General features: G+C 49.3%; 2 protein-coding genes across 6 annotated transcripts in view; both read left to right on the top strand.

The window, feature by feature from the left end:
• Positions 1–138: 138 nt before the first annotated feature.
• CNGB1 (cyclic nucleotide gated channel subunit beta 1) overlaps positions 139–13,797 on the top strand; it is a gene marked incomplete at its 5' end in the record, with an annotated part of 70,572 nt that continues 56,913 nt past the window's right edge. Inside the window, 2 exons of the mRNA XM_079989385.1 lie at positions 139–203; positions 2,962–3,341. Coding sequence (XP_079845511.1) covers positions 139–203; positions 2,962–3,341 — 445 coding nt within the window. The remainder of the gene's footprint in view (positions 204–2,961; positions 3,342–13,797) is intronic.
• ZNF319 (zinc finger protein 319) lies at positions 2,767–13,720 on the top strand. Of its 5 annotated transcripts, none has more exons than XM_079988425.1 (2): positions 2,767–3,013; positions 10,138–13,720. In XM_079988425.1, the coding sequence occupies exon 2, from the start codon at positions 10,385–10,387 to the stop codon at positions 12,146–12,148; it is 1,764 nt and encodes a 587-aa protein (XP_079844551.1). In that variant the 5' UTR covers positions 2,767–3,013; positions 10,138–10,384; the 3' UTR covers positions 12,149–13,720. The 5 variants fall into 5 exon arrangements, with proteins under 5 accessions (XP_079844551.1, XP_079844549.1, XP_079844550.1 ...); XM_079988423.1 differs by lacking the exon at positions 2,767–3,013 and adding an exon at positions 3,672–3,688; XM_079988424.1 differs by lacking the exon at positions 2,767–3,013 and adding an exon at positions 3,874–5,047.

Here is a 13,797-nt window from a genome sequence, read left to right as displayed (position 1 = left end):
GCCACTTCCGCCACCTAGAGAGAAAGAGGGACTACTGCGCCTGCGCAAAAGCGCCTCTTTTAATGAGCGAAGCTTGCTGAAGTCATGCTGGTGCCACCCGGCAGTGGCTATAGACGTTTAGACTCGCGACGCGTAGCGATGGGAGTCGCTTACGGGTCGCTTCGGGAGAGCCTTTTCCCGCGCGTTCGCGAGTGGGCCGAGCGGTAAGACGAACGGTGGAAATCATCATCATGTTTCAGCATCGAATTGGTGTGTTTTGATATTTGACTTCGTAAATCGTATCGTTGTATCGCAACTGTGATAACTTTCTCTATTTAAAAAAACATTTTCCCCCTGCAACTTGTTTTGTTATTAAAATTCATTACAAATACTATGGGAAACGAGGGCAAAATAGAAAATAAGTCAGTGGGGCTCATTATTTCTGAACTGCATGATTTCTCCCAAATATTTCCTAATTTGGGTAAGTGCGGGAAAGCACCAGGTAAGCATCAAGACTAAGATGCATAGTCTTGTTTATAAAACCAGCTGAATTTTGCAATGAGTCAATTACCACAGCAATAGTATTTTAGAGCATTTTCCTATCATGGAAGGAACATTGTGAGATTGCATGATTAAGATCTCTTTCCTTTCCTTTGAAAGGTGTGAACGTTGACTATCCATTTCCAATATCATGACTTACAACTTTGAGTCTTTTGTTCTTCTAGTAAAGTTCACAACTCTTCAAAGCGTGATCCAGCTCCAATTTAACCAGATTTTAGAATCATAACTTTTCCTAAAGTGGTTGGGTTGTTTCATGAAGACTCCATGAATAAGGAACCTGTCAAATGCATCTTGCAGTTAGTTGGTAGTGAAGCCGTGGAGCATTTTTCAATCACTTCAGGCACAACTTCATTTCTGGAATCATACACATCAGCTTTTGCTAACCTAATAATCCAACATCTGGAGGGCACCAGGTTGGGTGAAGGTTGATATATATATACTAGCAGTGACCTCAGTAGTTTTATTGCATTTTATAACCCACCTTTTCCTCCAAGGACTTAAGGTGGCATGCATGGACCTTCCTGTCCTCACTGAATCCCCACAACAACCTTATGAGGTAGATTAGGCTGAGAGGGGGCAAGTGGCCTAAGGTCATCACCCAATGAGCTTCATGGCCAAGTAAGAGGATTTGAACCCTGGTTTCCCAGGTCCTACTCTGACACTCTAACCACTACACCACACTGGTTCTCCAAGGGCTTGCGCTCCATGGCACCAGCAGCCACAAACAAGGTTTGAAGTGGGGGGGGAGGATGGACCCCAGGTTGGCATAAGTACAAGACAACTTTGGGAAACAAAACCTGTTTGGAGTGGGGAGACAGCAGCCTAAGGACTCCTGAGAATGTCAGATGGGCATGGAACTGACTGGATGACTGTTGAGGCTGAGGCAGGGGACAGAAAGCTTGGCGGAATCATCAAACTGTAAGTTGGGAGGGACCCCAAGGGTCATCTAGCCCAACCCCCTGCAATGCAACTAAAGAATCCCTGACAGATGGCCATTCAATCTCTACTTAAAAAGCTCCCATGAAGGAGACTCCTTCACCTTCTGAGGGAATCCGTTCCACTGTCAAACTTACTGAGAGGGGGCGGAGGGAGAGATGAATGGAATATCCTGGAAGAAGGCTGGAAGCCAGCCATGCTCACCCGCAACAGCCCCACTGACACTTGCTCTCCTTGCACACCCACTTCTCTCTCTCTCCCCCTCTGGACCACTTCGTGGCAAGGCCATCCGTTCTGCTCCTCCGCCTCGGGTCTAACGGGCCCACGGGCGCTGCGCAGGAGACCTTCGCCCTCCACAAGGTTTGCCCGCAATAGAGAGAGAGAGAGAGAGAGAGAGAGAGAGGCGAGGACCTACCTCTCTTTCGGGCGCATCGTATGAACTCTCCTGCCTTGGGGCTATTATTGTTGCTGACCTGGGGCAGGGGATTTGTTTTTTTTTAATAAATAATATTTATTAAAATTTTAAAGGTTACAAAAAAAGGAGTAAAAACACCATATCAAACAAGAACAAAACAACGCATCACAATAAGAAGGAAAAAAAACCAACACAGCTAATCTTCCCATAACTTGTCTTTCATTTGCTTGTATCCTTGACCTCCTCACACCTCCCTTTTTTGTATTCTAGTTCAGTTAACTATTTCAGCAAATCCTTTCCATCTTTTCCACTTTTTGTTCTATAATTTATCTTAATATAATGTAACTTTACTTTCCCTCCTTTCACCAATCAACAGTCTAATTTTTCCTAAACCCTTATAACATTTCTGCTAAAACCACATAACTTCATTTCAACATCCTTCTAACATTCATTAATTTTACAATGTTTCTGTAGATAGTCTTTAAATTTCTTCCAATCTTCCTCCACCGACTCTTCTCCCTGGTCTCGGATTCTGCCAGTCATTTCCGCCAGTTCCATGTAGTCCATCACCTTCATCTGCCATTCTTCCCGGGTGGGTAGATCTTGTGTCTTCCAGTACTTTGCAATAAGTATTCTTGCTGCTGTTGTAGCATACATAAAGAAAGTTCTATCCTTCTTTGACACCAGGAATTGCAACTAAAGAATCCCTGACAGATGGCCATTCAATCTCTACTTAAAAAGCTCCCATGAAGGAGACTCCTTCACCTTCTGAGGGAATCCGTTCCACTGTCAAACTTACTGGGAGGGGGCGGAGGGAGAGATGAATGGAATATCCTGGAAGAGGGCCGGAGGGGGGGGGGAGGCGAGGACCTACCTCTCTTTCGGGCGCATCGTGTGAACTCTCCTGCCTTGGGGTTATTATTGTTGGTGACCCGGGGCGGGGGATTTGGAGGCCTGGCGGCTTCTGGCGTCGGGGATGCGCAGCTGCAACTGGCTGCTACGGCACAGGCTGGGTGCGAAAGAGGATCCCCGCTTCCCTGCCTGCCTTCCTAATCCTGCTATGGGTGAAGCCCCCAAAGGATCCCAGCAGCAGCAGCAGCAGCATCGGCTACAGTTTTGCCGGTAAGTGACGGAGCGGAGGCCTCTCCCCCCGGTTCCTCCTTCCTCACCCGGCCCGAGCGTAGCGCGCCGCAGTTCTCCGCGCGGTCCGGCAGAGGGCGGCCCCGATCCCACGGCTGGGTTCTTCCCCTGCTGGACGCCGCCCCTTCCTCCTCCTCCTCCTCCTCCTCCTCTGCCTCCTCCTTCACCTCCTCCGGCTGGCTCGACGCCGCCCCCCCCTCCCCTAGCCGCCGCGCTTCGCCTCTCCTCACCGCTGGGACTGCTGCTACGCGAGGCCGGGGATCCGACGGGGCGAGCAGGCCGCGAGACACCTCCGGGCCTCGCTCTCCAGGTAGGGGAGAAGGGAGGAAGCTGGGCAGGGCGAAGCTAAAGCGCCTTTTTCCTCGCCCCGGAGCTCCTGCCCCGCCGGCCACACGGAGCCGAGCGGGGTGGCGGTCGCTTTCCCCGCGGGCGGCGGAGGAAGGAGAAGGAAAAAGGCGCTCCTGGCCCCGAGCGGGGCCGCCTGCCCTGCTCCTTGGACGGAGTAGGCCGAGGCCCGGCCAGCGGCACGGGAGACGCCCCGATAACATGTGAAGGCGGCGCTCCCGGGCCGGCGGGGCGAGGCAGCCCTTCGCCTGACCCGGTCGGCCTCGTCGCAACCTCTTGGCCGGCGGCCTTGGGCAACATACGGCCCTCCAGGTGTGTAGATCGCCCCCCCCAACTCCAGATGTTTTTGGCTAGCACAGCTGCCTGGGGCTGATGGGAGTTGGCGACCAGGAACATCCGGGGGGCGCCTGCCTGGCCAAAAACAAGGCTGGCATCTTGGCTGGGGGCGGGGGCGGGGAACCTTTGCTTTGCAGGGCGATGAGGATGAACCATCTCGATGGGCTCTGCAATGTGGAGAAGCCCTTAACAACCCAGTCACCCACCAGGGCATTTCTGCGGTCATGTTAGGCAGGATGTGGCCCTGGGCAATCTGAAGGGAGAGGACCAGTGAAGCAGCCTTTAGCCACACAAGGGCTCTGGACTGTCCAGCCTACATCTGGCTTCTTGGGGTGGGTGCAGCCCCCCAAGTCTCTGGCAGAGAAGAACCTTTCTATGCCACCTGGGATCCTTTTTTACCTGGAGGAGGGAATCTGGGACCATCTGTGTGTAAAGTAGATGCTGTGCCACTGAGCTGCAAAACCTGGCAAGGTGAAATACTCTGTAAGTTGGAAGAGGGCAGATGTATGCAGCTGAGCATCTCTCTAAAGATAGGCTCAAGCAGAGAATCTGGCCAAATTATCGTACCCTTGAGTGAGGAGATGGAGCTGCTTTTAAAAACTTAAGAATAGCCCTCCTTTAAAGCCACCCTAGTTGGTGGCCGTCACTGCCTCCCATGGGAGTGAGTTCCATAGTTTTAACTATAAACTGCATGAAAAAAGTACTTTTTTGTCTGCCTGAATGTCCCAGTGTTTTAAGGTAGTGGAGCAGAGAGTTCACAGTTACGCTGCTGTCTTGTCTTATGCACCTTGAGAGAGTAGATTGGCAACAGGGTGTACGGATGTTTCCTTGGGCTCAGTAGAGATGTGATCACTGGAGATGATGGGAGCTATAGTACCAAAACATTTGGAGGGCACCAGTTTACAGTAAAATTCTTAAACTCTAAGGCTGGTCCCCAGATAGACCAATTTCCAAGAAAACTTGTGATAGGTGGCTCTGCTTCACCAAACTGGAAGGTTTCTTTCCTATAGTTTGGCTGTGGATTTGCTTGCTTGAGTCTTGAGCTTTTCCCCTCTTGGATTGTTTCTTTCCCGTGGGACATTTTGCTTCTGCTTCTCCACCACTTGATACCTGGCTGTTGCTAGCTTGCTTACATGGACAACCATCTTAACACACACACACCTGCCCTCATTGTATTGTATTGTCAGATCTTTTTTGTTCATTGGCATGAGGACAGTTGAGGAGCTCTTCCCATCCCTTGGGGCAGTTTTATCACCTGCATGCTTACACCAACCTTCCCCAACCTGGTGCCCTCCAGAAGTTTTGGACTACAACTCCCGTCAGTCCTGACTATAGGTTAGTGATGGTTGGGGCAGATGGGAGTTGTAGTCCAAAACATCCGGGTCGTACCAGACTGGGGGAGTCTGGTTAACTGGTATCCAGCAGACAGAGGGGTTCAAGAGATGGGCTGAAGATGCAGTAGGTATTTATTTCATATTTGTATCTTGTGCTTTCCAGATAGCTATGCAAATACTAGATGCAACTTTGATTAGTGTTCAGCTAAGTGTTTGTAGAGCTGATGTCATATTGTCAACAAATGATGTTTGTCTACCTGGCTGCCTCTTTATATTAATTTTAAACTTTTTATTTTCTTTGTGCAAGGGTCTTCAAAGAACGAAAAACCATAATCTTGAGCACAGTACAAAATGGATTGTCCCCTTTGTGCTATGGCAGGAAAGACAGAGGTGAAGGCAGGCAGGTTGGAGGGACGGCCTTGACCCATCCCATGGCAGCCATGGAGAAGGTGAACCTGGCCTTTGAGTTACCCATTTTGTGGCAGGGTGCTTGTACAAGTGCTTGCTGCTGTCCAGAGAGATGAAGCTTGAACTGTACACACAGTCCCTGGTGACATCCTGCCCTGTTTCTGGATGTTTATTTATAGCCAGCTCTGTTCCATGGACTCTTGATGGTGCTGGTTAGCAAATAACTTAGTAGTGTGGACAATCTTTGGCAAAGGAGAATTGTGATCAGTGGAAAGTGTATTTTGAAGCTCCAGCTCGGGCAGAGCCCAGTTTTCCAGAGTTTTCAATAATAATAATAATAATAATAATAATAATAATAATAATATTTATACCCCACCCATCTGGCTGAGTTTCCCTAGTCACTCTGGGGTAAACTGGTTTGGGCTGAAAAACAAAACAAATATCACAAAACTTTAGATGTGCATTTTTGTGTGTGGATATAAATAGGTCAGCCTTTGCCCACCAGGGATGCTCCAGATGTTCCAGGCTCCAGTGGTTGCTGACTCAATAATAATAATATTAAGAATATTTTATTTGTACCCTGCCCTCCCCAGCCAGAGCCGGGCTCAGAGCGGCTAACATCATATAAATAATACAATATGCATAAAAACAAGCAATCCATTTATTAAAATGCATCCCAAAATTAATTCAAATAAGTTAAAGTTAAAACTGGACAAATGACAATCCTCAGGTTAAAATTGAAGTGGATGGGGCTGCCTCAGGTCAGCAAAGGTGTTCCATGCTGAACACCTGGGACAACGAGGAGCTATCAGAATGATGGAGATCTGGGCAGGAGGAAGAGGAGGAGAGAGTCGATCCTGGGAGAGCCCCTGGTTGTGCTCCCCAAATCAGTGAGGGGGAGACATGATGGAATGGGTATTCCTTGCTTTGGACATGATGGCAGGGTTGAACATTAGGAACAGAAAATGGATCTTGAAGAATTGGTGTGTACTATTAGTTCAGCAGGGATGAAACTGTAGCCAGAAGCGTGTCTTCTCCGCATCCCAGCAAGCTGACCAGCTTTTTTCCAGAAGTGCCACTGAGACTAAAATGCCACACAGAGGTCTTCCGGGTTGGCGCCATCGCCGAATGGCGGACTCCCTCCGAGCTCCGGAGGGAGCCTGCTCGGCAGGGGCTGGGTTCTACCGCGCCGGCGACGCGGGGACCCTCAAAAACCATGGCCGCTGAAACCCATGGGCATGGTGACTCGGCGGGCACCATTTGCGTCCCCCCCGACCCGCGAAGGAGCCTTTTTAAAGGCTGCGGAGCGGGTGACGGGGGGGGGTGGTGCTGTGAGTCCTCCGCTTCCCCTGCCGAGCGAAGCCGCATGCCATTCGACGGAGAGCGCTGACTTCTTCCATTGAAAATTTGGACTTTAAAAGAATAACCCGTGAGTAATTGGAACTTGGATTAAAAAAGGGGAAAAATTCTTTTTAAATTCGGAGCGAGCGGGGGAGGTGCAAAAAGGACATCAGCCTCCCCCCTGTTGTAGAGGAGCTAAAGCAAAGGATTTGACAACTAAGATCGAGTGCAACCTTTTTTTGATAAAATTATTAACTTCGCGATGGAAAATTATAAGACTGGGCTGGAGGAGAAAAGTGGAATGTGAATTAAAAGGCACCCCCCCCCCCGGAAACCCCGGGAGCGATCCGTAAGAGCGCCGGGAGAGGAGAAATAGAGGTTTTGACAGCTGTCAAAGGAGCTGTCAAAGCGGAAGAACAAAAAGAGAACTTTGTTACAAGGACTTTGCTGGTCACATTTGTTACAAATTGGATATAAATTGTTTAAAACAAGGAATAATAAGTTACTTTGACTGTTGGGTGTGATTGGGAAGGAAACTGAGCTACTATAATCCCTCTAGAGGAGCTGTGGGACACTACAAGTATTGTTGGCATCGAATTTGAATAGGACTTTTTATCTCCTGGGAAACTGCAGAAATGGAACACTATTTTGTCTACAGAGGTCTACACACTAAAGGAGGCAATAGATTTATCTATTGAAGAATGGAAGGGACTTGACGTAATGTTTTGTTCCTGAATAACAAAGCCTCTGCAGAGGAATTAGAAGCTTTTTGGAATTAGAACATTTGTGCAGAAGAGCAGGAAAAAAGAAAAAGAGGAGGAGAGAGAACAACAAGAACAACAAGAATAACAAGAACTGGACAAAGTTGGAAGATAGACTCCTTCCAAGATTGGACATGTGAAATCAAAGATGACCAAAAGACGGCAAAGACTAATAAAAAGACGGCAAAGCGGACTGGTGAAGGACTGTGGTTTAGATGTGGGAGCTCCAGGATGACAGTAGATATTGACGGACATTGGGAACGCAACCAGGAAAGGGGGGAGGGAAATTTGGAATCCAAAGGGTGTTAAATTACATTTTATTCTTTTTTCTATTTTTCTGTTTATTTTAATCTGTATTGCATATTAAAGAGGGGAACTCGTGGAAGGGAACAGGTCGATTTTAGGGGATGGGAAAATATTTTTTAAATTGGGTCAATGATAAATAATTTTAAAATTTGGGGTAAGAATTTGTTGAATCTATTTGAAAGAATTGGAATACAAGAGGGGGAGGGGAGGGGAAGTCCTGGAAGGATGCCAATGAAAATTAGGTTTTAAATTTGGATGTTTTTCTTTTTCTGTTATATTTGAAAATCTTTAATAAATATTATTTAAAAAAAAAATGCCACACAGATCTCTGGGGAAAGGGTCCATTTCAAACTACCAGGTTATTAATAAATAAAAAGAAAATGAGACATCTGGGTTCTGGATCCATCAGTCATTTTCTTCTCTCCCCCGCCCCCCGCAACATATATGCTACCCTAATATGTTTAATAAGCTCATATGGCTGCATCAGGTTCTAGAGGTCAAAGATCCTCAGCCTGAAGGTTAGGCCATTGCAATATATTGGCTTACTAGCTTAGCTTGAGTCCAGAGTGTGTTCTACTTGCCCAAGCATATGAGAGGACTGAGAAAATACTCAGTTCTCTTGACATCACAGGCACTGTGTGCCCTACAACCTAAATTATCAAATTATCTACCAGGGCTGATGTTTTTAAAGGAAAACAAGCGTGGTAAAGCAATATAAATGCTCCTGGGCAGACTGTAGATTGAAAAGGGTATGAAAAAGGGAACCCTGGCCATATAGACTTACACAAAGGGATTGTTTAGGTCTTTTAAAAAGCATAACAACATTAGATAAGCCCTGAATCTGGGTTAGGCCGGACACCTCCATCTAGTCTAATATCCTGTTCTCTCAGTGGCCAGCCAGGTGACTATGTTTTAACTGAAACTTTTTATAACATTTTAACTCTTTTAAGATTTTTTTTAAAAAGTAAGTTCATCAAAAGATTCTTGTAGGATGTACAAACAGATAAAATACAAAACAAACAGGAACAAAACCCGAAACTAAGGCATAATTTAGCCTGGATATCGCACCCCGCCTCCACAAACTCTAGCGTCACAAATAAAATGAGAAAGTTGGATAGCTTTCTACAGATTCACAATAAAAAAATGTAAAGCACATTTCAAGAAGCACATAATGTTTTTGTCTCATTTAGCTCTGGTTTTCAAGCCAGTGACCAACAATCTTTGGGAATCTTGTCCAGCTACATAGATTTTTGAGATGCAGGTGAAATAAATTGACCCTCCTGTTGAGTCACATAAGTTATGAGAGGGGACCCCGTGCCATCAGATGTACTTTTCAGTTTGATCCCTCTCAGACATCAGTTGTTGTTTTTCAGCTCACTTTTCCACTAAAGCCAACCATTGCACCAAAACCTTTAAGACAAAATTGTGTGTGGTGTCCCCATCGATGCACAGTAGGATGTTTTGTTCATTTGTTTATATGTTGTGGATGTGTTTGCCACTCTGGGCTCCTTCGAGGATATAAATTCAATAAATACATATGGGAAGCCCACAAGTTGGACCTAAATGCAATAGCACTCTCACTTATTGGGATTCCCAAAGCCATTGTGGCTAGTAGCCACTGAGAGCCTTCTTGTCCGTGTATTGTCTAATTTTTTGTTCCATATATATCATGTGCATGTCTGTCTATGCTGCTTGCAACTAGTGTGTGTCCCCGAGTGAAATAGGCCTCCTCTTAGAGTTAAAATGTTAGTGGGGACAGCTGCTTGCTTCCAAGCTTTTTTTTTTTTTTAAAAAAAAAATATTTTCCAAAGTTTAGTGCAGGATGTCTTGAAATGGGTGGGTCCTTCAGGAGAGATCTGCAGATTGCTCATTTGGGAGTTCTCGTTTCTTAATTAGTGAGTGTTTTGTTGCTAACTTCAAGACTGCCTTCCTGGCTAGCCTTGGAAGTGTCCGTTGATAATTCTCCAGTAGCAATTGCTTCAAGCTGCTGAGCTTTTTTTTTAGTATAGTCGCGTATTTGGAACTTGCATGGCAGAGTTGTGAACAATGGTTGTGTAAGTTTTCAATATAAGCTTTCAATATGGAAAAAGGTTTGTCCATAGTTGGAGAAACACTTCTGCAATCTCCAGCCTGTGGTCTCTGGCCTAAAATAAATTTTTTGTTTGCTTGTTCTCCCTGCAATTGTGGGTGGTGGGGAGGTAATTGTTAGTAGATTAAATATACTTTTTAAGCGAGATAAGCAGCTTTTTGTCTGAATTGCTGTCTTTCCTTGCAGGTTCCCTTCCTTGATACCCATTCTGGTGCCAGGCAAAAGGCCTCCTGCATCCTTTAGGATATCCCGTCTGCTGGTGTCTGCTTTGGTTTGAGACGTACCGCGGTGGGGAATTGTTGCGCCCAGTGCGACGAGTTTGTCACCTCCAGGTTTGGGAGCAACTGCTGCGAACTCAGATCTCCTTAATTGATTCGCCTCAGTCGAGAAGCTGAAGCCCTTATTGTGGAAACCCCGATTTCTTTTCCCCAGCATGTCAGAAAGCTGGCCGCAGCAGCCCCCACAGCAGCAACCGCCGGCGCCGCACCATGCTGGGACCACTGCCCTCCCGGAGCATCCCATCGCCTCCAGCGCTGTGGTGGAGAATCCCTTGGGCTGTGCCGTCTACGGCATCCTCCTCCAGCCGGAGCCCAGCAGCCTGCAGCACCACACTTCCATCCCAACTGGCGGCGGAGAGCCCTCCACAAAATGCGGGCTGTGTGGACACGACTTGGGGCACCTCTCAAACCCCCAGGAGCACCAGTGCCTGCAGGGGGGCCATGACCGCTCCTTCCAGTGCACCCAGTGCCTGAAGATCTTCCACCAGGCCACCGATCTCCTGGAGCACCAGTGCCTGCAAGTGGAGCAGAAGCCCTTCGTCTGCGGCGTCTGCAAGATGGGCTTCTCCCTGCTCACCTCCCTGGCCCAGCACCACAACGTCCACAATGGCAGTGCCGCTGTCAAGTGCTCCATCTGTGAGAAGACCTACAAAGCCGCTGCAGCTGCCGTAGCAGCCCCAGAGGAGCCTGCGCCACCGCAGCAGCCGGCCGCGCTCAACCGGACTCCCGTGGAGAAGCCCTACAGCTGCTCCATCTGCCAGAAGCCCTTCAAGCACCTCTCGGAGCTGTCGCGGCACGAGCGCGTCCACACCGGGGAAAAGCCGTACAAGTGCAGCCTCTGCGACAAGAGCTTCAGCCAGTCCTCCCACCTAGTGCACCACAAGCGCACGCACAGCGCCGAACGGCCCTACAAGTGCACCGTCTGCGAGAAGGCCTTCAAGCACCGCTCCCACCTGGTGCGCCACATGTACGCCCACTCCGGGGAGGCCCACCTCTTCCGCTGCAACGTCTGTGAGCTGCATTTCAAGGAGTCCTCCGAGCTGCTGCAGCACCCCTGCACGCCAAGCGGGGAGCGCCCCTTCCGCTGCGGCGCCTGCCACAAGGCCTTCCGGCGCCCCTCGGACCTCCGGCAGCACGAGCGCACCCACAGCACGGAGCGCCCCTTCCAGTGCGACCTCTGCCAGATGAGCTTCAAGCAGCAGTACGCCCTCATGCGCCACCGCCGCACCCACAAGGCGGTTGCGGGCACCGCCGCCACGTCAGCGCCTTCCACCGAGCAGGAGCTGCCGGTGGGGCCGTTCAAGTGTTCCCTGTGCGAGAAGGGCTTTGTGCAGCCGGCCCACCTCCTCTACCACCAGCACGTCCACGGCATCGAGAACCTCTTCAAGTGCAACGCCTGCCAGAAGGGCTTCAGCCAGTCCTCGGAGCTGCTGCGCCACCGCTGTGTGCAGAGCGCCGAGCGGCCCTTCAAGTGCGGGGCCTGCAGCAAGGCCTACAAGCGGGCCTCGGCCCTGCAGAAGCACCAGCTGGCCTCGCACTGCGCCGAGAAGCCCCTCCGCTGCACCCTCTGCGAGCGCCGCTTCTTTTCCTCCTCTGAGTTCGTGCAGCACCGCTGCGACCCAGCCCGCGAGCGGCCCCTCAAGTGCCCAGACTGCCAGAAGCGCTTCAAGTACGCCTCCGACCTGCAGCGCCACCGGCGGGTCCACACTGGGGAAAAGCCCTACAAGTGCCCCGCTTGTGAGAAGGCCTTCAAGCAGCGCGAGCACCTCAACAAGCACCACGGCGTCCATACCCGGGAGCAACATTACAAGTGCATGTGGTGCGGGGAGCGCTTCCTGGACCTGGGCCTCCTGCAGGAGCACAGCGCCCAGCACACCTCCACTGACAGCACGTACCCCGTGACACCTTGCCTGCCCTGAGCATCTCCCCCTGCTGGCGGGAAAAGGTTCATGTCATCCTTCAAGCCCTGTTGGCGCTGGGCTTAGGCTACTGCGAGCGACTAGGCCATGTGGGAGGGACCCTTTCCTTCTCCTTTGCAGACCAACCTGCGAACAGTGGAGGCGGTGGGGAGGGCTAGAGCAAGCAGCGGTGGCCTCTGTGTGAGCACTGAGCTCAGCAATTGGTCAATTCAGCCCATTTGCTCCTATGAATGGGCTGAGTGTACCTTTGGAACCAGCTGTGACTCAGGCCTGCTTTGCTGCTCCAGGCACAGTGTCTGTTTTTTGGGTCAGGATGAATGTTCCTTAAGCCTGCCAACCAAATCCAGATCCTCATCTTCCCCCCCCCCCACCCCTGCCCCTCATGATTCATTAGTGTCTGCAGAGGGGAGTGTGATATTCAAAGAAATTTGCTGCTTGGAATTTATAGGGCAGGACTCCGCAGCAAGGGAAGCCAGGCAGGTGAAATGGTGAGAGATGGACTTAGTGGGCGCGGCTTCCCTTAAGGTGCCATCCCTAGGGAAATTCTGCTTATGTGCGTCTGTTCAGTTCAAGCGTACATCCAAGAGAGGGAAACGTCGAAGGGAACCAGCTACTAGATGGTCCGATTAGTCTTTCACCCTTATACATCCGAGAGAGAAGGCCCCAGAGCAGCCATGCCTTGTGCTCCTCTTCCTGGCTTCCGTTGTCCAAAACCGTCAGGGCTAGAGGCTTTTCATTTCCTCCAAACACCGGAGCTCTCAAGGTGCTGTCTAAGCCAGTGGTGTGAGTGGTCCCAGGGCAGCATGAAAGGCGACAGAGAGGGAGGGTGTGGTGGAACAGTTACATATTTAAACGTCTTCTAAAGCCAGAGCAAAGCTTCACACTGTAGGGGGGAAGGTTCTCTGTGTCGTTTCTAGGCTCTTATCAAAATGGAAGGAAAGTTTTTTGTTTTGTTTTTTACGTGCAACTAAAAAAAGAATTTGGTGGAAGGAGCATTCAAAATGCGCTGCTAGATCTGTCCTGGAATTGTGATCTAGATGAGCACCATTTGCTTTAGTGGTATGATTGGCAATAAGATAAGCTACAGCTGGTATCACAGAGACTTTGGAAATGCTTTCCTTTGGGACCGTTCTGTGGGACACTGTGTGTGTGTGGTTTATTGCCCTTTCCACACTCAGCCCCCAAACTGTATTAAATTGGGAGGCTGCTGCAGCAGGTGGAGCAAGAACTGTCGGTGGAGCAGCCCTCAAAAAAAGCTTTTGTTTGTTTTTTATCTGTTTCACATGGGACACACAGAGTGGCACTGGGAAGGCCATTTTCTAGACCTGGATCCATCCTGCCAGTTGCCCAGGACATGAAAAGAGGACAGAAGTGGATCATTGGGATGGGTCTGGCCAAAGTTGCCTCTCAAGACCCAGAGCCGTGTGCCTGTCCACATGCAGGGCCTGCTGACTTGTCTTTCACGACACCTCAACTGTATAGAACTAACTTTTATGGAGTTTGTCTTCATTATTTTTCATATTGCTTTTTTAAAAAAGCAGTTTAATATTCATTAAAAATCTGTGTAGCTCAGTTGGCTGTCCCTTGGAATCCTTAAAAGACGTCCGCACAGGTAAAGTTGTTGCATTCTGAAGTCGTGAGTTCACGAT

This window comes from Podarcis cretensis (assembly GCF_951804945.1).
Source record: "Podarcis cretensis genome assembly, chromosome: 8".
Lineage (NCBI taxonomy): Eukaryota > Metazoa > Chordata > Lepidosauria > Squamata > Lacertidae > Podarcis > Podarcis cretensis.
Note: the sequence above shows the minus strand (reverse complement) of the source record. Positions and strands in the feature narration are given on the sequence as shown.

Bases quoted from the DNA above. Each gene is read 5' to 3' on its own strand.
- ZNF319 (XM_079988425.1), top strand. From the start codon at position 10,385: ATGTCAGAAAGCTGGCCGCAGCAGCCCCCACAGCAGCAACCGCCGGCG.